Source organism: Crinia signifera, chromosome 2, assembly GCF_055691185.1.
Source record: "Crinia signifera chromosome 2, ASM5569118v1, whole genome shotgun sequence".
In the NCBI taxonomy this organism is placed as follows: Eukaryota; Metazoa; Chordata; class Amphibia; order Anura; family Myobatrachidae; genus Crinia; species Crinia signifera.
Window position 1 is genome coordinate 1,455,820 of NC_139218.1, and position 24,109 is coordinate 1,479,928.

Consider the following 24,109-nt stretch of genomic DNA (forward strand, 5'->3'; position numbering starts at 1 on the left):
GGAACGTGTTCTCTGGAGTGTAATGGACGAACAGCTGCGTGCAAGCATCGGATAGAGGGTGTAACACACAGACGGGGTGTGGGGCAGCGGGAACGTGTTCTCTGGAGTGTAATGGATAAACAGCTGCGTGCAAGCATCGGATAGGGGGGTGTAACACACAGACTGGGTGTGGGGCAGCGGGAACGTGTTCTCCGGAGTGTAATGTACGAACAGCTGCGTGCAAGCATCGGATAGGGGGGTGTAACACACAGACTGGGTGTGTCGCAGCGGGAACGTGTTCTCTGAAGTGTAATGTACGAACAGCTGCGTGCAAGCATCGGATAGAGGGGTGTAACACAGACTGGGTATGTGGCAACGGGAACGTGTTCTCTGAAGTGTAATGGACGAACAGCTGCGTGCAAGCGTCGGATAGAGGGGTGTAACACAGACTGGGTGTGGGGCAGCGGGAACGTGTTCTCTGGAGTGTAATGTACGAACAGCTGCGTGCAAGCATCGGATAGGGGGGTGTAACACACAGACTGGGTGTGGGGCAGCGGGAACGTGTTCTCTGGAGTGTAATGTACGAACAGCTGCGTGCAAGCATCGGATAGAGGGGTGTAACACACAGACGGGGTGTGGGGCAGCGGGAACGTGTTCTCTGGAGTGTAATGTAGGAACAGCTGCGTGCAAGCATCGGATAGAGGGATGTAACACAGACTGGGTGGTGGGCAGCGGGAACGTGTTCTCTGGAGTGTAATGTAGGAACAGCTGCATGCAAGCATCGGATAGAGGGTGTAACACACAGACTGGGTGTGTGGCAGCGGGAACGTGTTCTATGGAGTGTAATAGACGAACAGCTGCGTGCAAGCACCGGATAGAGGGTGTAACACACAGACTGGGTGTGGGGCAGCGGGAACGTGTTCTCTGGAGTGTAATGTAGGAACAGCTGCGTGCAAGCATCGGATAGGGGGGTGTAACACACAGACTGGGTGTGGGGCAGCGGGAACGTGTTCTCTGGAGTGTAATGTAGGAACAGCTGCGTGCAAGCATCGGATAGAGGGTGTAACACACAGACTGGGTGTGGGGCAGTGGGAACGTGTTCTATGAAGTGTAATGTAGGAACAGCTGCGTGCAAGCATCGGATAGAGGGTGTAACACACAGACTGGGTATGTGGCATCGGGAACGTGTTCTCTGGAGTGTAATGTAGGAACAGCTGCGTGCAAGCGTCGGATAGAGGGTGTAACACACAGACTGGGTGTGGGGCAGCGGGAACGTGTTCTCTGGAGTGTAATGTAGGAACAGCTGCGTGCAAGCATCGGATAGGGGGGTGTAACACACAGACTGGGTATGTGGCAGCGGGAACGTGTTCTGTGGAGTGTAATGGACTAACAGCTGCGTGCAAGCATCGGATAGAGGGTGTAACACACAGACGGGGTGTGGGGCAGCGGGAACGTGTTCTCTGGAGTGTAATGGATAAACAGCTGCGTGCAAGCATCGGATAGAGGGTGTAACACACAGACTGGGTGTGGGGCAGCGGGAACGTGTTCTATGAAGTGTAATGTAGGAACAGCTGCGTGCAAGCATCGGATAGAGGGTGTAACACAGACTGGGTATGTGGCAGCGGGAACGTGTTCTGTGGAGTGTAATGGACGAACAGCTGCGTGCAAGCATCGGATAGAGGGATGTAACACACAGACTGGGTGTGGGGCAGCGGGAACGTGTTCTCTGGAGTGTAATGTAGGAACAGCTGCGTGCAAGCATCGGATAGGGGGGTGTAACACAGACTGGGTGTGGGGCAGCGGGAACGTGTTCTATGAAGTGTAATGTAGGAACAGCTGCGTGCAAGCATCGGATAGAGGGTGTAACACACAGACTGGGTGTGGGGCAGCGGGGACGTGTTCTCTGGAGTGTAATGTAGGAACAGCTGCGTGCAAGCATCGGATAGGGGGGTGTAACACACAGACTGGGTATGTGGCAGCGGGAACGTGTTCTCTGGAGTGTAATGGACAAACAGCTGCGTGCAAGCATCGGATAGAGGGTGTAACACATAGACTGGGTGTGGGGCAGCGGGAACGTGTTCTATGAAGTGTAATGTAGGAACAGCTGCGTGCAAGCATCGGATAGAGGGTGTAACACACAGACTGGGTGTGGGGCAGCGGGAACGTGTTCTATGAAGTGTAATGTAGGAACAGCTGCGTGCAAGCATCGGATAGAGGGTGTAACACACAGAATGGGTATGTGGCATCGGGAACGTGTTCTCTGGAGTGTAATGTACGAACAGCTGCGTGCAAGCATCGGATAGAGGGGTGTAACACACAGACTGGGTGTGGGGCAGCGGGAACGTGTTCTCTGGAGTGTAATGTAGGAACAGCTGCGTGCAAGCATCGGATAGGGGGGTGTAACACACAGACTGGGTATGTGGCAGCGGGAACGTGTTCTCTGGAGTGTAATGGACAAACAGCTGCGTGCAAGCATCGGATAGAGGGTGTAACACATAGACTGGGTGTGGGGCAGCGGGAACGTGTTCTATGAAGTGTAATGTAGGAACAGCTGCGTGCAAGCATCGGATAGGGGGGTGTAACACACAGACTGGGTATGTGGCAGCGGGAACGTGTTCTGTGGAGTGTAATGGACGAACAGCTGCGTGCAAGCATCGGATAGAGGGTGTAACACACAGACGGGGTGTGGGGCAGCGGGAACGTGTTCTCTGGAGTGTAATGGATAAACAGCTGCGTGCAAGCATCGGATAGAGGGTGTAACACACAGACTGGGTGTGGGGCAGCGGGAACGTGTTCTATGAAGTGTAATGTAGGAACAGCTGCGTGCAAGCATCGGATAGAGGGTGTAACACAGACTGGGTATGTGGCAGCGGGAACGTGTTCTGTGGAGTGTAATGGACGAACAGCTGCGTGCAAGCATCGGATAGAGGGATGTAACACACAGACTGGGTGTGGGGCAGCGGGAACGTGTTCTCTGGAGTGTAATGTAGGAACAGCTGCGTGCAAGCATCGGATAGGGGGGTGTAACACACAGACTGGGTGTGGGGCAGCGGGAACGTGTTCTATGAAGTGTAATGTAGGAACAGCTGCGTGCAAGCATCGGATAGAGGGTGTAACACACAGACTGGGTGTGGGGCAGCGGGAACGTGTTCTATGAAGTGTAATGTAGGAACAGCTGCGTGCAAGCATCGGATAGAGGGGTGTAACACACAGACTGGGTGTGGGGCAGCGGGAACGTGTTCTATGAAGTGTAATGTAGGAACAGCTGCGTGCAAGCATCGGATAGAGGGTGTAACACACAGACTGGGTGTGTCGCAGCGGGAATGTGTTCTCTGGAGTGTAATGTACGAACAGCTGCGTGCAAGCATCGGATAGGGGGGTGCAACACACAGACTGGGTGTGGGGCAGTGGGAACGTGTTCTCTGGAGTGTAATGTACGAACAGTTGCGTGCAAGCAGCGGATAGGGGGGTGCAACACACAGACTGGTTGTGGGGCAGCGGGAACGTGTTCTCTGGAGTGTAACGTACGATCAGCTGCGTGCAAGCATCGGATAGGGGGGTGTAACACAGACGGGGTGTGGGGCAGCGGGAACGTGTTCTCTGGAGTGTAATGTACGAACAGCTGCGTGCAAGCATCGGATAGAGGGGTGTAACACACAGACTGGGTATGTGGCAGCGGGAACGTGTTCTCTGGAGTGTAACGTACGATCAGCTGCGTGCAAGCATCGGATAGGGGGGTGTAACACAGACGGGGTGTGGGGCAGCGGTAACGTGTTCTCTGGAGTGTAATGTAGGAACAGCTGCGTGCAAGCATCGGATAGAGGGGTGTAACACAGACTGGGTGTGGGGCAGCGGGAATGTGTTCTCTGGAGTGTAATGTAGGAACAGCTGCGTGCAAGCATCGGATAGAGGGGTGTAACACACAGACTGGGTGTGGGGCAGCGGGAACGTGTTCTCTGGAGTGTAATGTACGAACAGCTGCGTGCAAGCATCGGATAGAGGGGTGTAACACAGACGGGGTATGGGGCAGCGGGAACGTGTTCTCTGGAGTGTAATGTACGAACAGCTGCGTGCAAGCATCGGATAGAGGGGTGTAACACAGACGGGGTATGGGGCAGCGGGAACGTGTTCTCTGGAGTGTAATGTAGGAACAGCTGCGTGCAAGCATCAGATAGGGGGGTGTAACACAGACGGGGTGTGGGGCAGCGGGAACGTGTTCTCTGGAGTGTAATGGATAAACAGCTGCGTGCAAGCGTCGGATAGGGGGGTGTAACACACAGACTGGGTGTGGGGCAGCGGGAACGTGTTCTCTGGAGTGTAATGTAGGAACAGCTGCGTGCAAGCATCGGACAGAGGGGTGTAACACACAGACTGGGTGTGGGGCAGTGGGAACGTGATCTCTGGAGTGTAATGTAGGAACAGCTGCGTGCAAGCATCGGACAGAGGGGTGTAACACACAGACTGGGTGTGGGGCAGCGGGAACGTGTTCTCTGGAGTGTAATGTAGGAACAGCTGCGTGCAAGCATCGGATAGAGGGGTGTAACACAGACGGGGTGTGGGGCAGCGGGAACGTGTTCTCTGGAGTGTAATGGACGAACAGCTGCGTGCAAGCATCGGATAGAGGGTGTAACACAGACTGGGTGTGGGGCAGCGGGAACGTGTTCTCTGGAGTGTAATGTACGAACAGCTGCGTGCAAGCATCGGATAGAGGGTGTAACACAGACTGGGTGTGGGGCAGCGGGAACGTGTTCTCTGGAGTGTAATGTACGAACAGCTGCGTGCAAGCATCGGATAGAGGGGTGTAACACACAGACTGGGTGGGGAGCAGCGGGAACGTGTTCCCTGGAGTGTAATGGACGAACAGCTGCGTGCAAGCATCGGATAGAGGGGTGTAACACACAGACTGGGTGTGGGGCAGCGGGAACGTGTTCCCTGGAGTGTAATGGACGAACAGCTGCGTGCAAGCATCGGATAGAGGGGTGTAACACACAGACTGGGTGTGGGGCAGCGGGAACGTGTTCTCTGGAGTGTAATGGATGAACAGCTGCGTGCAAGCATCGGACAGAGGGGTGTAACACACAGACTGGGTGTGGGGCAGCGGGAACGTGTTCTCTGGAGTGTAATGTAGGAACAGCTGCGTGCAAGCATCGGACAGAGGGTGTAACACACAGACTGGGTGTGGGGCAGCGGGAACGTGTTCTCTGGAGTGTAATGTAGGAACAGCTGCGTGCAAGCATCGGATAGAGGGGTGTAACACACAGACTGGGTGTGGGGCAGCGGGAACGTGTTCTCCGGAGTGTAATGTAGGAACAGCTGCGTGCAAGCATCGGATAGAGGGGTGTAACACACAGACTGGGTATGGGGCAGTGGGAACGTGTTCTCTGGAGTGTAATGTAGGAACAGCTGCGTGCAAGCATCGGATAGAGGGGTGTAACACACAGACGGGGTGTGGGGCAGCGGGAACGTGTTCTCTGGAGTGTAATGTACGAACAGCTGCGTGCAAGCATCGGATAGGGGGGTGTAACACAGACGGGGTGTGGGGCAGCGGGAACGTGTTCTCTGGAGTGTAATGTAGGAACAGCTGCGTGCAAGCATCGGATAGGGGGGTGTAACACACAGACTGGGTGTGGGGCAGCGGGAACGTGTTCTCTGGAGTGTAATGTACGAACAGCTGCATGCAAGCATCGGATAGAGGGTGTAACACACAGACTGGGTATGTGGCATCGGGAACGTGTTCTCTGGAGTGTAATGTAGGAACAGCTGCGTGCAAGCATCGGATAGGGGGGTGTAACACACAGACTGGGTGGGGAGCAGCGGGAACGTGTTCTCTGGAGTGTAATGGACGAACAGCTGCGTGCAAGCATCGGATAGAGGGTGTAACACACAGACGGGGTGTGGGGCAGCGGGAACGTGTTCTCTGGAGTGTAATGGATAAACAGCTGCGTGCAAGCATCGGATAGGGGGGTGTAACACACAGACTGGGTGTGGGGCAGCGGGAACGTGTTCTCCGGAGTGTAATGTACGAACAGCTGCGTGCAAGCATCGGATAGGGGGGTGTAACACACAGACTGGGTGTGGGGCAGCGGGAACGTGTTCTCTGGAGTGTAATGTACGAACAACTGCGTGCAAGCATCGGATAGGGGGGTGTAACACACAGACTGGGTGTGTCGCAGCGGGAACGTGTTCTCTGAAGTGTAATGTACGAACAGCTGCGTGCAAGCATCGGATAGAGGGGTGTAACAGACTGGGTATGTGGCAACGGGAACGTGTTCTCTGAAGTGTAATGGACGAACAGCTGCGTGCAAGCGTCGGATAGAGGGGTGTAACACAGACTGGGTGTGGGGCAGCGGGAACGTGTTCTCTGGAGTGTAATGTACGAACAGCTGCGTGCAAGCATCGGATAGGGGGGTGTAACACACAGACTGGGTGGTGGGCAGCGGGAACGTGTTCTCTGGAGTGTAATGTAGGAACAGCTGCATGCAAGCATCGGATAGAGGGTGTAACACACAGACTGGGTGTGTGGCAGCGGGAACGTGTTCTATGGAGTGTAATAGACGAACAGCTGCGTGCAAGCACCGGATAGAGGGTGTAACACACAGACTGGGTGTGGGGCAGCGGGAACGTGTTCTCTGGAGTGTAATGTAGGAACAGCTGCGTGCAAGCATCGGATAGGGGGGTGTAACACACAGACTGGGTGTGGGGCAGCGGGAACGTGTTCTCTGGAGTGTAATGTAGGAACAGCTGCGTGCAAGCATCGGATAGAGGGTGTATCACACAGACTGGGTGTGGGGCAGCGGGAACGTGTTCTCTGGAGTGTAATGTAGGAACAGCTGCGTGCAAGCACCGGATAGAGGGTGTAACACACAGACTGGGTGTGGGGCAGCGGGAACGTGTTCTATGAAGTGTAATGTAGGAACAGCTGCGTGCAAGCATCGGATAGAGGGTGTAACACACAGACTGGGTATGTGGCATCGGGAACGTGTTCTCTGGAGTGTAATGTAGGAACAGCTGCGTGCAAGCGTCGGATAGAGGGTGTAACACACAGACTGGGTGTGGGGCAGCGGGAACGTGTTCTCTGGAGTGTAATGTAGGAACAGCTGCGTGCAAGCATCGGATAGGGGGGTGTAACACACAGACGGGGTGTGGGGCAGCGGGAACGTGTTCTCTGGAGTGTAATGGATAAACAGCTGCGTGCAAGCATCGGATAGAGGGTGTAACACACAGACTGGGTGTGGGGCAGCGGGAACGTGTTCTATGAAGTGTAATGTAGGAACAGCTGCGTGCAAGCATCGGATAGAGGGTGTAACACAGACTGGGTATGTGGCAGCGGGAACGTGTTCTATGGAGTGTAATGGACGAACAGCTGCGTGCAAGCATCGGATAGAGGGATGTAACACACAGACTGGGTGTGGGGCAGCGGGAACGTGTTCTCTGGAGTGTAATGTAGGAACAGCTGCGTGCAAGCATCGGATAGGGGGGTGTAACACACAGACTGGGTGTGGGGCAGCGGGAACGTGTTCTATGAAGTGTAATGTAGGAACAGCTGCGTGCAAGCATCGGATAGAGGGATGTAACACACAGACTGGGTGTGGGGCAGCGGGGACGTGTTCTCTGGAGTGTAATGTAGGAACAGCTGCGTGCAAGCATCGGATAGGGGGGTGTAACACAGAGACTGGGTATGTGGCAGCGGGAACGTGTTCTCTGGAGTGTAATGGACAAACAGCTGCGTGCAAGCATCGGATAGAGGGTGTAACACAGACTGGGTGTGGGGCAGCGGGAACGTGTTCTATGAAGTGTAATGTAGGAACAGCTGCGTGCAAGCATCGGATAGAGGGTGTAACACACAGACTGGGTGTGGGGCAGCGGGAACGTGTTCTCTGGAGTGTAATGTAGGAACAGCTGCGTGCAAGCATCGGATAGGGGGGTGTAACACAGACTGGGTGTGGGGCAGCGGGAACGTGTTCTATGAAGTGTAATGTAGGAACAGCTGCGTGCAAGCATCGGATAGAGGGTGTAACACACAGAATGGGTATGTGGCATCGGGAACGTGTTCTCTGGAGTGTAATGTACGAACAGCTGCGTGCAAGCATCGGATAGAGGGGTGTAACACACAGACTGGGTGTGGGGCAGCGGGAACGTGTTCTCTGGAGTGTAATGTAGGAACAGCTGCGTGCAAGCATCGGATAGGGGGGTGTAACACACAGACTGGGTATGTGGCAGCGGGAACGTGTTCTGTGGAGTGTAATGGACGAACAGCTGCGTGCAAGCATCGGATAGAGGGTGTAACACACAGACGGGGTGTGGGGCAGCGGGAACGTGTTCTCTGGAGTGTAATGGATAAACAGCTGCGTGCAAGCATCGGATAGAGGGTGTAACACACAGACTGGGTGTGGGGCAGCGGGAACGTGTTCTATGAAGTGTAATGTAGGAACAGCTGCGTGCAAGCATCGGATAGAGGGTGTAACACAGACTGGGTATGTGGCAGCGGGAACGTGTTCTGTGGAGTGTAATGGACGAACAGCTGCGTGCAAGCATCGGATAGAGGGATGTAACACACAGACTGGGTGTGGGGCAGCGGGAACGTGTTCTATGAAGTGTAATGTAGGAACAGCTGCGTGCAAGCATCGGATAGAGGGTGTAACACACAGACTGGGTGTGGGGCAGCGGGAACGTGTTCTCTGGAGTGTAATGTAGGAACAGCTGCGTGCAAGCATCGGATAGGGGGGTGTAACACACAGACTGGGTATGTGGCAGCGGGAACGTGTTCTCTGGAGTGTAATGGACAAACAGCTGCGTGCAAGCATCGGATAGAGGGTGTAACACACAGACTGGGTGTGGGGCAGCGGGAACGTGTTCTATGAAGTGTAATGTAGGAACAGCTGCGTGCAAGCATCGGATAGAGGGTGTAACACACAGACTGGGTGTGTCGCAGCGGGAATGTGTTCTCTGGAGTGTAATGTACGAACAGCTGCGTGCAAGCATCGGATAGGGGGGTGCAACACACAGACTGGGTGTGGGGCAGTGGGAACGTGTTCTCTGGAGTGTAATGTACGAACAGTTGCGTGCAAGCAGCGGATAGGGGGGTGCAACACACAGACTGGGTGTGGGGCAGCGGGAACGTGTTCTCTGGAGTGTAACGTACGATCAGCTGCGTGCAAGCATCGGATAGGGGGGTGTAACACAGACGGGGTGTGGGGCAGCGGGAACGTGTTCTCTGGAGTGTAATGTACGAACAGCTGTGTGCAAGCATCGGATAGAGGGGTGTAACACACAGACTGGGTATGTGGCAGCGGGAACGTGTTCTCTGGAGTGTAACGTACGATCAGCTGCGTGCAAGCATCGGATAGGGGGGTGTAACACAGACGGGGTGTGGGGCAGCGGGAACGTGTTCTCTGGAGTGTAATGTAGGAACAGCTGCGTGCAAGCATCGGATAGAGGGGTGTAACACAGACTGGGTGTGGGGCAGCGGGAATGTGTTCTCTGGAGTGTAATGTAGGAACAGCTGCGTGCAAGCATCGAATAGAGGGGTGTAACACACAGACTGGGTGTGGGGCAGCGGGAACGTGTTCTCTGGAGTGTAACGTACGATCAGCTGCGTGCAAGCATCGGATAGGGGGGTGTAACACAGACGGGGTGTGGGGCAGCGGGAACGTGTTCTCCGGAGTGTAATGTACGAACAGCTGCGTGCAAGCATCGGATAGAGGGGTGTAACACAGACGGGGTGTGGGGCAGCGGGAACGTGTTCTCCGGAGTGTAATGTACGAACAGCTGCGTGCAAGCATCGGATAGAGGGGTGTAACACAGACGGGGTGTGGGGCAGCGGGAACGTGTTCTCTGGAGTGTAATGTACGAACAGCTGCGTGCAAGCATCGGATAGAGGGGTGTAACACAGACGGGGTATGGGGCAGCGGGAACGTGTTCTCTGGAGTGCAATGTAGGAACAGCTGCGTGCAAGCATCAGATAGGGGGGTGTAACACACAGACGGGGTGTGGGGCAGCGGGAACGTGTTCTCTGGAGTGTAATGGATAAACAGCTGCGTGCAAGCGTCGGATAGGGGGGTGTAACACACAGACTGGGTGTGGGGCAGCGGGAACGTGTTCTCCGGAGTGTAATGGACGAACAGCTGCGTGCAAGCATCGGACAGGGGGGTGTAACACACAGACTGGGTGTGGGGCAGCGGGAACGTGTTCTCTGGAGTGTAACGTAGCAACAGCTGCGTGCAAGCATCGGACAGAGGGGTGTAACACACAGACTGGGTGTGGGGCAGTGGGAACGTGATCTCTGGAGTGTAATGTAGGAACAGCTGCGTGCAAGCATCGGACAGAGGGGTGTAACACACAGACTGGGTGTGGGGCAGTGGGAACGTGTTCTCTGGAGTGTAATGTAGGAACAGCTGCGTGCAAGCATCGGATAGAGGGGTGTAACACACAGACTGGGTGTGGGGCAGCGGGAACGTGTTCTCTGGAGTGTAATGTAGGAACAGCTGCGTGCAAGCATCGGATAGAGAGGGGTGTAACACACAGACTGGGTGTGGGGCAGCGGGAACGTGTTCTCTGGAGTGTAACGGACGAACATCTGCGTGCAAGCATCGGATAGAGGGGTGTAACACACAGACGGGGTGTGGGGCAGCGGGAACGTGTTCTCTGGAGTGTAATGTACGAACAGCTGCGTGCAAGCATCGGATACTGGGTGTAACACAGACTGGGTGTGGGGCAGCGGGAACGTGTTCTCTGGAGTGTAATGTACGAACAGCTGCGTGCAAGCATCGGATACTGGGTGTAACACACAGACTGGGTGTGCGGCAGCGGGAACGTGTTCTCTGGAGTGTAATGGACGAACAGCTGCGTGCAAGCATCGGATACTGGGTGTAACACACAGACTGGGTGTGGGGCAGCGGGAACGTGTTCTCTGGAGTGTAATGGACAAACAGCTGCGTGCAAGCGTCGGATAGAGGGGTGTAACACACAGACTGGGTGTGGGGCAGCGGGAACGTGTTCTCCGGAGTGTAATGGACGAACAGCTGCGTGCAAGCACCGGATAGAGGGTGTAACACACAGACTGGGTGTGGGGCAGCGGGAACGTGTTCTCCGGAGTGTAATGGACGAACAGCTGCGTGCAAGCACCGGATAGAGGGTGTAACACACAGACTGGGTGTGGGGCAGCGGGAACGTGTTCTCTGGAGTGTAATGTAGGAACAGCTGCGTGCAAGCATCGGATAGGGGGGTGTAACACACAGACTGGGTGTGGGGCAGCGGGAACGTGTTCTCCGGAGTGTAATGGACGAACAGCTGCGTGCAAGCATCGGATAGGGTGGTGTAACACACAGACTGGGTATGGGGCAGCGGGAAGTGTTCTCTGGAGTGTAATGGACGAACAGCTGCGTGCAAGCATCGGATAGAGGGGTGTAACACACAGACTGGGTGTGGGGCAGCGGGAACGTGTTCTCTGGAGTGTAATGTAGGAACAGCTGCGTGCAAGCGTCGAATATAGGGGTAACACACAGACTGGGTATGGGGCAGCGGGAAGTGTTCTCTGGAGTGTAATGGACGAACAGCTGCGTGCAAGCATCGGATAGAGGGGTGTAACACACAGACTGGGTGTGGGGCAGCGGGAACGTGTTCTCTGGAGTGTAATGAAGGAACAGCTGCGTGCAAGCATCGGATAGGGGGGTGTAACACACAGACTGGGTTTGGGGCAGCGGGAACGTGTTCTCTGGAGTGTAATGTAGGAACAGCTGCGTGCAAGCATCGGATAGAGGGTGTAACACACAGACGGGGTGTGGGGCAGCGGGAACGTGTTCTTCGGAGTGTAATGTAGGAACAGCTGCGTGCAAGCATCGGATAGAGGGTGTAACACACAGACTGGGTGTGGGGCAGCGGGAATGTGTTCTCTGGAGTGTAATGTAGGAACAGCTGCGTGCAAGCATCGGATAGGGGGATGTAACACAGACTGGGTGTGGTGCAGCGGGAACGTGTTCTCTGGAGTGTTTGGCAGATGCTCGGAGAACGTTACCGGCCTCACTGCATTATGCCAGCTGTGAGATTTGGGAGAAGAGGGATAACCGTACAGGGGCTGGTGGAGGAAGGATGATGGGATGGATCAATGTTAAAAGGTTTGGACTAGGCCCCCTGTCTCCAGTGAATGGTAATCTTAATGCTCCAGCAGACCATGGCATGTTGGACAATGCCAGGATTCTAACTTTGTGGCCACAATTTGGGGAAGACCCTTTTCTATTCCAACATGACTGTGCCCCAGGACTATACAGCCAGTCACGTTCTTCCACAGCACATGTCCTTACAGAGCCCTGACCCCCAGTCCCCTTCAGGATGAACTGGAGATTAGGAGCACCCGGCCGCCTTGTCCAACATCAGGCCCTGACCTACAGAATGAATGGGCACAGGGACCACCTCCATATTACACTATATGTATACAGGGTGATTATAGTCCCTGCTGGTGTGATGGTCAGGATGCTGAACACTATTGTTCCTATAATGTACATTACACAGGTGGCGAGCAGGTCAGCATCTCACATGTAGTTCCGTACGGAGTCCGGCAGGATCACGACGCATCTCTGATCTTCCTTCAGGTCCTTTGCAGCTTGCAGAGCCACACTCATTGCACTTCCAGAACTACCCCCTGCAGAGGGAAACGTGGAGTATTAAATATCCAGTCTACTGTACATACTGATAAAATACAATTTAAAGAATAATGACTGCGCCTGAACACTGCAGCCCTTGATTAAACAGGGGACTCCTTAAATCCCAAACAATGGCAATACAAAAAGTTGAGAAATCATAGGCGCTGTGTTCTTTTTAGTTCCTTGGTTTAGTGTACCAAAGGCTTGTGTGGTGAATCCTTGTCTAGCAGGTGACTAAAGGACCCTGATAACTGACCTTAAGCCAGTGCCCTATGTGCACATCAAGGTATCTTTAGTCAGCTGGTCTCGTCATACACCGATACACGATACAAACAGTCTGGTCTCCTCAGCGGGGGACTCAAAAGGTAGATGACTTACCAAGGACTAATGCCCTATGTTCATCAAAAGGTATCTTTGATCGTGATGTCACTCCAATCAGGCAATCCAGGTCACATAAAAAAGATTTATTTTCAAAGTGCGATGGATACAGCATAAAATACTAAAAAGTCCAATAAAAGTACAGCAAAGTACACGAAAAGTACAAAGGTACAAAAAGTTGAAATGGCGAGGAGATTTTGGGTCTGGTCGGCAAAAATTTTGGGGCACCCTCCTATCCGGATGGAGGGGATACCACCATAAAGGGCTCAAGATGTTAATTAGCCAAAAAGCCTTCAGCACTCAAAAGTCCTCACCTCCCACCAACGCGTTTCGGGCTGTTTAGAATAGCCCTTTTTCAAGGTGTGTGGGCTTACTGCCCTCCAACTGATATTTATACCAGTTAGCATCAACTTAGAAACAAGTGGTTACAAAAACCCGGAATATAGTACCTTCCGTGATTCTGCTATATATAGAAAAACACACTGTTAAAACTTAACATAAAAACACTCCATAGACATCCTCCGTATATATATCACAATACAATCCCATAAAATGCAAATTACACAATAAAACAGCATTATCTCATTTGTCACAGTAGAGTCCGGTTTTCCATATTTTGTTGTGCCTTAGACGGGCGTCCTCATTGTTGGCTGATTAACAGCTGTGCGCTCCACAGTCAGCTGTCTGCAGCTTCCGATTTTCAAGCTGCATTTCCGGGTCTGTATCGTCAGGCCGGAAGTGCGTCATTCTACTTCCGCTGTATGGAACGCAGGAAGTAGCGGACGTTTGGAACGCATCCTCGTCCGTGGCTGTTTATGGATGGGGTGTCTCAGAATTAAAGAGGCTGTGACCTTGAACGTACTCGCCATGACAACTTGGCGAGTACGTTCAAGGTCACAGCCTCTTTAATTCTGAGACACCCCATCCATAAACAGCCACGGACGAGGATGCGTTCCAAACGTCCGCTACTTCCTGCGTTCCATACAGCGGAAGTAGAATGACGCACTTCCGGCCTGACGATACAGACCCGGAAATGCAGCTTGAAAATCGGAAGCTGCAGACAGCTGACTGTGGAGCGCACAGCTGTTAATCAGCCAACAATGAGGACGCCCGTCTAAGGCACAACAAAATATGGAAAACCGGACTCTACTGTGACAAATGAGATAATGCTGTTTTATTGTGTAATTTGCATTTTATGGGATTGTATTGTGATATATATACGGAGGATGTCTATGGAGTGTTTTTATGTTAAGTTTTAACAGTGTGTTTTTCTATATATAGCAGAATCACGGAAGGTACTATATTCCGGGTTTTTGTAACCACTTGTTTCTAAGTTGATGCTAACTGGTATAAATATCAGTTGGAGGGCAGTAAGCCCACACACCTTGAAAAAGGGCTATTCTAAACAGCCCGAAACGCGTTGGTGGGAGGTGAGGACTTTTGAGTGCTGAAGGCTTTTTGGCTAATTAACATCTTGAGCCCTTTATGGTGGTATCCCCTCCATCCGGATAGGAGGGTGCCCCAAAATTTTTGCCGACCAGACCCAAAATCTCCTCGCCATTTCAACTTTTTGTACCTTTGTACTTTTCGTGTACTTTGCTGTACTTTTATTGGACTTTTTAGTATTTTATGCTGTATCCATCGCACTTTGAAAATAAATCTTTTTTATGTGACCTGGATTGCCTGATTGGAGTGACATCACGATCAAAGATACCTTTTGATGAACATAGGGCATTAGTCCTTGGTAAGTCATCTACCTTTTGAGTCCCCCGCTGAGGAGACCAGACTGTTTGTATCGTGTATCGGTGTATGACGAGACCAGCTGACTAAAGATACCTTGATGTGCACATAGGGCACTGACTTAAGGTCAGTTATCAGGGTCCTTTAGTCACCTGCTAGACAAGGATTCACCACACAAGCCTTTGGTACACTAAACCAAGGAACTAAAAAGAACACAGCGCCTATGATTTCTCAACTTTTTGTATTACTGTACATACTGTTGTCCACACATGGTCCTGAGCAAAGCTACTCACCACACAACAACCCTTCCTCCCTGATCAGGGCTCGTGCAATTATGAAGGATTCCTCATCATTTGATTTATACCATTCGTCAACCACCTGACAAAAATAAGCAATTAAATCAATGGGCAAAGTAAGTGGTGGTAAGACATTCTCATTCCACATCTCATCAGGCCATAACCCTTAACCCTACTCCATCCCACCCATAACCCTACTCCATCCCACCTCATCAGGCCCTCTCCCCCATAACCCTACTCCTTCCCACATCATATCATGTACTCTCACCCATAACCCTACTCCATCCCACCTCATCAGGCCCTCTCACCCATAACCCTACTCCTTCCCACCTCATCAGGCCCTCTCACCCATAACCCAACTCCTTCCCACATCACATCATGTACTCTCACCCATAACCCTACTCCATCCCACCTCATCAGGCCCTCTCACCCATAACCCTACTCCATCCCACCTCATCAGGCCCTCTCACCCATAACCCTACTCCATCCCACCTCATCAGGCCCTCTCACCCATAACCCTACTCCTTCCCACATCACATCATGTACTCTCACCCATAACCCTACTCCATCCCACCTCATCAGGCCCTCTCACCCATAACCCTACTCCATCCCACCCAAAACCCTACTCCATCCCACATCACACCCTGTCCTCTCACCCATAACCCTACTCCATCCCACCTCATCAGGCCCACTCACCCATAACCCTACTCCTTACCACATCAGGCCCACTCACCCATAACCCTACTCCATCACACCTCATCAGGCCCTCTCACCCATAACCCTACTCCATCCCACCTCATCAGGCCCTCTCACCCATAACCCTACTCCTTCCCACATCACACCATGTACGCTCACCCATAACCCTACTCCATCCCACCTCATCAGGCCCTCTCACCCATAACCCTACTCCTTCCCACCTCATCAGGCCCTCTCACCCATAACCCTACTCCATCCCACCTCATCAGGCCCTCTCACCCATAACCCTACTCCTTCCCACATCACACCATGTACGCTCACCCATAACCCTACTCCATCCCACCTCATCAGGCCCTCTCACCCATAACCCTACTCCTTCCCACCTCATCAGGCCCTCTCACCCATAACCCAACTCCTTCCCACATCACATCATGTACTCTCACCCATAACCCTACTCCATCCCACCTCATCAGGCCCTCTCACCCATAACCCTACTCCATCCCACCTCATCAGGCCCTCTCACCCATAACCCTACTCCATCCCACCTCATCAGGCCCTCTCACCCATAACCCTACTCCTTCCCACATCACATCATGTACTCTCACCCATAACCCTACTCCATCCCACCTCATCAGGCTCTCTCACCCATAACCCTACTCCATCCCACCTCATCAGGCCCTCTCACCCATAACCCTACTCCATCCCACCCAAAACCCTACTCCATCCCACATCACACCCGGTCCTCTCACCCATAACCCTACTCCTTCCCACATCACACCATGTACGCTCACCCATAACCCTACTCCATCCCACCTCATCAGGCCCACTCACCCATAACCCTACTCCTTCCCACATCAGGCCCACTCACCCATAACCCTACTCCTTCCCACATCAGGCCCACTCACCCATAACCCTACTCCATCCCACCCATAACCCTACTCCATCCCACCTAATCAGGCCCTCTCACCCATAACCCTACTCCTTCCCACATCACATCATGTACTCTCACCCATAACCCTACTCCTTCCCACCTCATCAGGCCCTCTCACCCATAACCCTACTCCATCCCACCTCATCAGGCCCTCTCACCCATAACCCTACTCCATCCCACATCACACCCTGTCCTCTTAACCATAACCCTACTCCTTCCCACATCACACCCATAACCCTACTCCATCCCACCTCATCAGGCCCTCTCACCCATAACCCTACTCCATCCCACCTCATCAGGCCCTCTCACCCATAACCCTACTCCATCCCACCTCATCAGGCCCTCTCACCCATAACCCTACTCCATCCCACCTCATCAGGCCCTCTCACCCATAACCCTACTCCATCCCACCTAATCAGGCCCTCTCACCCATAACCCTACTCCATCCCACCTCATCAGGCCCTCTCACCCATAACCCTACTCCATCCCACCTCATCAGGCCCTCTCACCCATAACCCTACTCCATCCCACCTCATCAGGCCCTCTCACCCATAACCCTACTCCATCCCACACCTCCCCACGTCCTCTCAGGGATGGCCCTAACTCCTCCCAGTGACCTCCTTACTTTTCCCATGCCATCTCATCCCCAACACTTCAGTCTGCTCACAGAGCCTAAAGTCTCACCGTTCGGTCCAGCACAGTTGGAATGAAGTCATATCCGATTCCTTCCACCTCGTATCCAGTCTTGTCTGTCTGATTGAGCTGCTCAGGCTCAGCTAGAATAGAACCTTCTGGATCCACTCCAATTACCTAGAGTATATTAACAATGACACACAGATATTGTAACAATTTACACCTTAACTGCATGTGCCATGCAATCTAGCCATTTATGCCGTATTGTCAGTACATGGCCATCTTCTGCCCACATACATTGCCACCTCCTGCACATATGCTATACATGGCCACCTCCTGCCCACATACATGGCCACCTCCTGCCCACATACATGGCCACCTCCTGCCCACATAACAAGGGCACAGTCAGTGGCATGCTCTCCTCTGATATTTTATTCTGTGGAACTATCCAGGCATCGGTTGTGGTCACAGACTTCAAGCGGTTTGATGCATCTGTCACCGGTTTATTATATAAAGGCAAAAAATACATTGATCATACTGTAGTTGAACATTTGCAGACTGGAAATCTTGTCCCAACTTCAAGCCCAAAAAGACAATTTCTTATCTGATATTTTTCTTAAAGTCTAGAAATCTGATAAATTCATTCTGAGTTGGTTCTCATTAGCAGAGGAGCACAGAGCGGGGCGGTGCAGGGTGAGCGGGGCGGTGCAGGGTGAGCGGGGCGGGGCGGGGCTTTCCTACACCCGAAGATGCTGTACAGTAAATATGTGAGTCTGTGTATACAGAGCGCTTGCAGCATACAGTGTAAATAAAGAATGCTGAAACATTGAAGGAGGGGAAAAAAAAACCCAAATCAACAGGAATAAAGCGCACAATGTTTATAGGATAGCTGGTGGAGTAGATGTTGCCCTTGCTACATGGTTAGGGACGTGTGGTAGGCTAGCTATTCCTATCTCTTATTGTTTGGCAGAGGTGGTCCTGCGGGAGGAACAGAAGGGATGTAACCAAGATATACCTGCAGTGCCTGGGGAAGGATAGACGTAACAGATATACGCGTAGTGCCTGGGGGGGCGGGGATAGAATAGATTTAACAAAGATATACACACAGTGTCTGGGGACAGGGGGGGGGGGGGGAATAGAAGGTATGTAACAGATATACGTGCAGTGTCCTGGGGTCAATAGAAGGGCAGTGTCCTGGAGTCAATAGAAGGGATGTAACAGATATATACCCACCCACCCCACCCCCCTGGCACTGTGCCTATATCTCGGTTACATCCCTTCTATTCCCCCCCCCCTCCGGACACTGCGCACTTATCTCTGTTACATCCCTTCTACTCCCCCCGGACACTGTGCGTATATCTCTGTTCTATTCCTTCTATTCCCCCCCGGACACTGCGTATATCTCGGTTACATCCCTTCTATTTCCCCCGGACACTGTGCGTATATCTGTTAAATCCCTTCTATTCCCCCCCCCCCCCCCCCCCCCCGGACACTATGCGTATATCTCTGTTCTATTCCTTCTATTCCCCCCCGGACACTGCGTATATCTCGGTTACATCCCTTCTATTTCCCCCGGACACTGTGCGTATATCTGTTAAATCCCTTCTATTCCCCCCCCCCCCCCCGGACACTGTGCGTATATCTCTGTTCTATTCCTTCTATTCCCCCCCGGACACTGCGTATATCTCGGTTACATCCCTTCTATTTCCCCCGGACACTGTGCGTATATCTCTGTTATAACCCTTCTATTTCCCCCGGACACTGTGCGTATATCTGTTACATCCCTTCTATTTCCCCCGTACATTGTGCATATATCTCTGTTATATCCCTTCTATTCCCCCCTGACACTAAACATTTATCTCTGTTATATCCCTTCTATTCCCCCCCGGACACTGTGCGTATATCTCTGTTATATCCCTTCTATTCCCCCCCGGACACTGCGTATATCTCTGTTATATCCCTTCTATTCCTCCCGGACACTGCGTATATCTCTGTTATATCCCTTCTATTCCCCCCAGACACTGTGCGTATATCTCTGTTACATCCCTTCTACTCCCCCCGGACACTGTGTGTATATCTGTTACATCCCTTCTACTCCCCCCGGACACTGCTTATAGCTCGGTTACATCCCTTCTATTTTCCCCCGGACACTGCTTATATCTCGGTTACATCCCTTCTATTCCCCCCGGACACTGTGCGTATATCTGGTACATCTCTTCGATTCTCCCAGACCTCAGCCATCGGGCAATAGTTTGCTTGGTAGCAGGCCAACCCCTCTTCCAGAAATCCATAGGAGGACAAAGTCAGATTTCAGAAGTGTTCTAGTGCGACGCAAATAGATGCGCAAAGCACAGACCACATCCAGGGAACACTGCTCAGGAGAGGCATCCGGCTTACGAAAAGCAGAAACAACAACCTCCTAGTTGACATGAAACTTGGATACCACCTTGCGGAGGTGTGAAGGAACGGTTTGAAAAACCGCCCCATCAGGATGAAAGACTAGGAAAGGATACTGACAGGTCAGACACCTCCGTCTTGAACTTGCAAAGAACTCTGAGGAGGAGTGAGATGGGGGAAAGGCATACATCAGGCCCCTGGGTCTCCCAGACCTGTACTGGGTGACCAGGTGATTGTGGCGTCAGGCCATCAAGTCCACCTCTGGTCTGCCCCAACAGTCAACCAACATCTGGAACACCTCCAGATGGCTGAGAAAGTCAGCCTCCCAATTGAGGACCCCTGGAATAAAGATTGACGATAAGGCCGGGAACTTGCCCATCGGAAGATGCAGGAGGCCTCCCGACACAGAGTGCCCCTCTGCTGGTTGATATAAGCCACAGTTGTCTCGTTGTCTGACTGGACTTGCACACGGTGACCTCGAAGCCAAGGCTTCATCTGGCGGAGAGCTCGCAGGACTGCCCTCAGTTCGAGAACATTGATGGACAAGCAGGGATTCCTGTGAATTCCACAGCCCCTGAAAAGATGACACGTGACTGCCCCCCAACCACGGAGGCTGGCATCCGAGAGTCCACTGATGAATCCATAACAGTCCCCTCTCCATGAGGTTCTGATCCAGAAGCCACGAGGACAGGGAGATCGTACTGCCAGAATCAAGACAATCCGGTGTGTTCGTAGATTGTAGTACGACCCCGAATATTTGTTGAGGATCTCTTGTTGGAGAGGGCGAGAGTGGAATTGTGCATGCTCTGACATGTCAAAGGTCAACACAATGGAGCCCAGGACCCTCATGCAGGCATGGATTGATGCACACCTGGGGGAGCCCTTTGGCATACCTCTGGCAAGTAGATACGCTGAAGAACTGTGTCCAACAGGGCCCCTAGATGAACCATAGATGAGAAGACTTGGGGCCAATTGATGCTCCAGCCGTGATGTTCTAGGACCGTCAAATTGGTCAAGTGTGCCTGGAGAACCTCGGGCGACTGTGCCAGGATCAACAGGTCATCCAGATCCGGAAGGATCCCTGAAACCCCAATTGCGAAGTCTGCCATGACCTTCGTAAACACCCTGGGAGCCGTGGATAGGCTGAAGGGCAGAGCCTGAAACTGGATTTGACGGTCCTGCAGTGCAAACTGCAGAAACACAGTCAATGTTCCCGCTTGATGGGGATATGCAAATTTGCATCCTGGATGTCCAAGGATGTCATGTAGTCCCCCAGTTGTAAAACCAGAACAATGGACCTCAAGGTTTTCATCCTCAACTTTGAGACCCTGACAAATTCGTTGAGCCGTTTCAGAAAAAACAGTTGGGCTTCCGAACCAAGAAGAGGCTGGCCTAAAACCCTGTGCCTCGCTGAGACACAGGAATGGGAGCTATGACCCCGGATGACAGTAGCTTTTGGATGGCCTGCTCTAGAGCTCTGCTCTTTTCCAGGTCCCTGGGAGAACTTGTGGAAAAGAAGGAGCTTGGTGGACGAAGGTGAAAAGTTATTGAGTAGCCTTGGGAGACCACATACCTAACACATGTGTCTGTCGTGGACTCCAGCCAGATGCCTGAAAAAAAGGTAGCAGGTAACCCCCCCCCCCCCCTGGGATCCCCCAGGTGGAGGGAGCGCCACTCCGTCATGCTGAGAACTTGCCCTCAGACTTAGATTCAAGGTGTCTGGTGGCCCAGGGACATTTGCCCTTAGCCTTAGAGGACTTTGCACACTGGGGAGGAGTTCTTGTAGAAGACTTGTCACCTACCCCTGCCCTGAAAACATAAGGACTGGAACACAGTGCGGGGGTGTGGAGTAGGAGTGGACAGCAGAAAAGCTGCTTTGGAAGCAGCCACAGTGGCCACGATTATGTCCAATTCTAATCCCCCAAAAAAAGGGAACCCGTAAAAAAAGAGCCTCTGAAGGTTTTCTTGGAATCAGAATCCTCCTTCCATGAGTGGAGCCACAGAGACACGCAGGAGGTAAAGGTGGCTGCATCTAGTGCAGCCTCCCCTAAATAGAGTGCAGCAGGTCATCTGCACTACCCCTTCGCAACCATATTGGCGAGGGCGGTAGTCCATTCCACCATGGACTAAGCCACCCAGGCAGACGCCAGTGTAGGCCGAGCCACCGCCCTGGAGGTTGTATAGCTGAGCTTAGGAACATTTTCCAACTTCCGGACAGCGGAATCCTTAAGGTATGCGGTGGGAATGGGGAGAGTAGAGGAGCGCACAATCATTGCGACGTGTTTAGGGGCTCCCAGAAGACACTTTCCTCCAGACGGAGTGGATAAAGGATGGCAAAGAGCTTAAGGGAGTGCAAACATCCTATTACTGTAGGTATCTCCCAGACCTCAGAGAGGGTCTCCTCTAAATCAGTAGATTTAGGGAAAACCCGCTAGAGTCCGATTACGATGATTAAAAGACGGTCCCGAAGACCGAGGGGGGTTCAGTAGTGTCTTGTAAATTTAATGCTGTGTACACACGGCTGCAATTATGCATGAAATCGCTGGCAAAATGGTCGCTCAGCGACCATATTGCCAGTGATTTAATGTGCAGCCAGCGATAAAGGGCTGGGAGCGCGCTCCCATGGCCAGCCCTTCATGGTCGCTGGTTGGGGAGCTTGCTCCTCTGATTCTGCCTAAAAATTGCAGGTCGCTGGTGCACAAAGCACTGTGCACCAGCGACACTAGCCTCCTGCACCCGCCGGGACCCGCCCACCCGCCTTGTCAGTCACCGCCCACCCGCCTTGTCACGGAGCCAGTCCCTGCTTCTTGCTCCGTTCTCTTCCCGTGCACACAGCAGCAGCTCCCCCCATTGTGTCAGCACACTAGTACTGCACAGCCGCACTATCCAGTAAGTGCATAGGCTGTAGTAGAGGCCATTGGTGTCGGGCAGCATGATTACGTTCATGCTGCCCATCGATGGTGATTTGCACCATCGGTGGGCAGCATGAGCATTACCAATAGTATGTGGGCTCAATATAAATGATAGGGACTGGGGCGCGCATGCATCTCACGCAAACACGCGTCCCAGTATCACGACGGATGGCCAGTGTCTCCCTGCCCGCCTCGGCTTCAGGGAGATGCTGGCCATTTTTTTTTGGGGGGGGGGGGTTGGGGCAGTGGGGACCGGTGGCAGGGGCCACACGGCCGTCTTGTGCCCCCACACCACTGGCGGGAGCGGGGCACTAGCGGCTGGAGGAGGGGTCTGAGGGAAAGGGCCCCTCTGACCCGAGCCATGCGGCTTCCAGGTTTACTCTGTAAGGATGTCTGGATGCCATGAACCAAGGCTGCCACGTGCCCAGGCAGGCTCCTCCACAAGGGGGCACACACTGGAGATGTGGCGGTGCAGATGGAGGGATTTTGTACTTACCATAAATCCTTTTCTCCGAGTCATCATGTGTCTGGGGAATAGAAGGCGACCACAGGGAGCATAGGCACTTTGAATATAAAATTAGTGTGGCCAACTCCTCCCCTTCTACTTTCTCTCAGGCAGTCCTAAGGATTGTGCTCGGAAGGGAGCAGGAAGATAAAACACACTTCCGAAGAGGAGGTTAAATACCACATACATCATTCAATACATGAAGTAAAGAAGAAGACAGTGAGAAAAAAAACACTGAAAACCAAAACATACAGAGTCAACAGACAACATAACAGCTGTAACTATAACAGGTTGGATAAACATTTATTGGTTAAAAACATCCACGGGTACGAATAAGTAACAATCTGTCTTTAAAATATCAGAACATACTATACAACAAGGGATTAGCTACTATAAACATAGGTTGAACTAGATGGATGCAAGTCTTTATTTCAGCCTCACCTACTATGTAACAGGGAAAACTCCAAGGTAATTACACCGATAGGTAACTTGCCCTAAGGCAACAGAAGAGAACAGCGCTGTGGTGGGCGTCCAGTGACACCTGTGGACTCTGAGAAAATAATTTACGTTAAGTACAAAATCACTCTCTCCCCTTCATCCACTAGGTGTCACTGGAGTTACACTGGGGAATGCCCCAGAGCTTCCAACCTGGGTGGGTGAATGCTGATGTTTGGATACCGTGTGGCCAAACAATGAACGCTGAGCCGCAAAGGTATCAAATCTGTAAAACCTAACAAAGGGGACCCACCGATCTGGTTGAGTGTGCTGTTATGCAAGCAGGAGTCCGAGAAAAGGTGACATAGGCCCGACGAATTGTCATTCCAATGCACCTAGAAAGTGTTTGCTTAGAAGCTGGCCACCCGCGACGTAAGGGGTCGTAGGTGACAGAGCATCAGACTTCCTAATGGGGGCTGTGCAAGAAACATAGATGCGCAGAGCCCTGACAACATCCAGTGATCTGCCTCTGGTGAGTCCTCCGTAAATGCTGGAACCACAATTGGTTG

The 24,109-nt window shown here is 52.6% G+C and overlaps 1 protein-coding gene across 1 annotated transcript in view; it reads right to left on the reverse strand.

Annotated features, from left to right (window-relative positions):
- The window catches only part of CBS (cystathionine beta-synthase), a 73,014-nt gene that overhangs the window by 20,537 nt on the left and 28,368 nt on the right, over positions 1 to 24,109 (reverse strand). Inside the window, 3 exon segments of the mRNA XM_083171433.1 lie at positions 12,511 to 12,616; positions 15,029 to 15,113; positions 17,343 to 17,468. Of these exon segments, the coding sequence (XP_083027559.1) occupies positions 12,511 to 12,616; positions 15,029 to 15,113; positions 17,343 to 17,468 (317 nt within the window).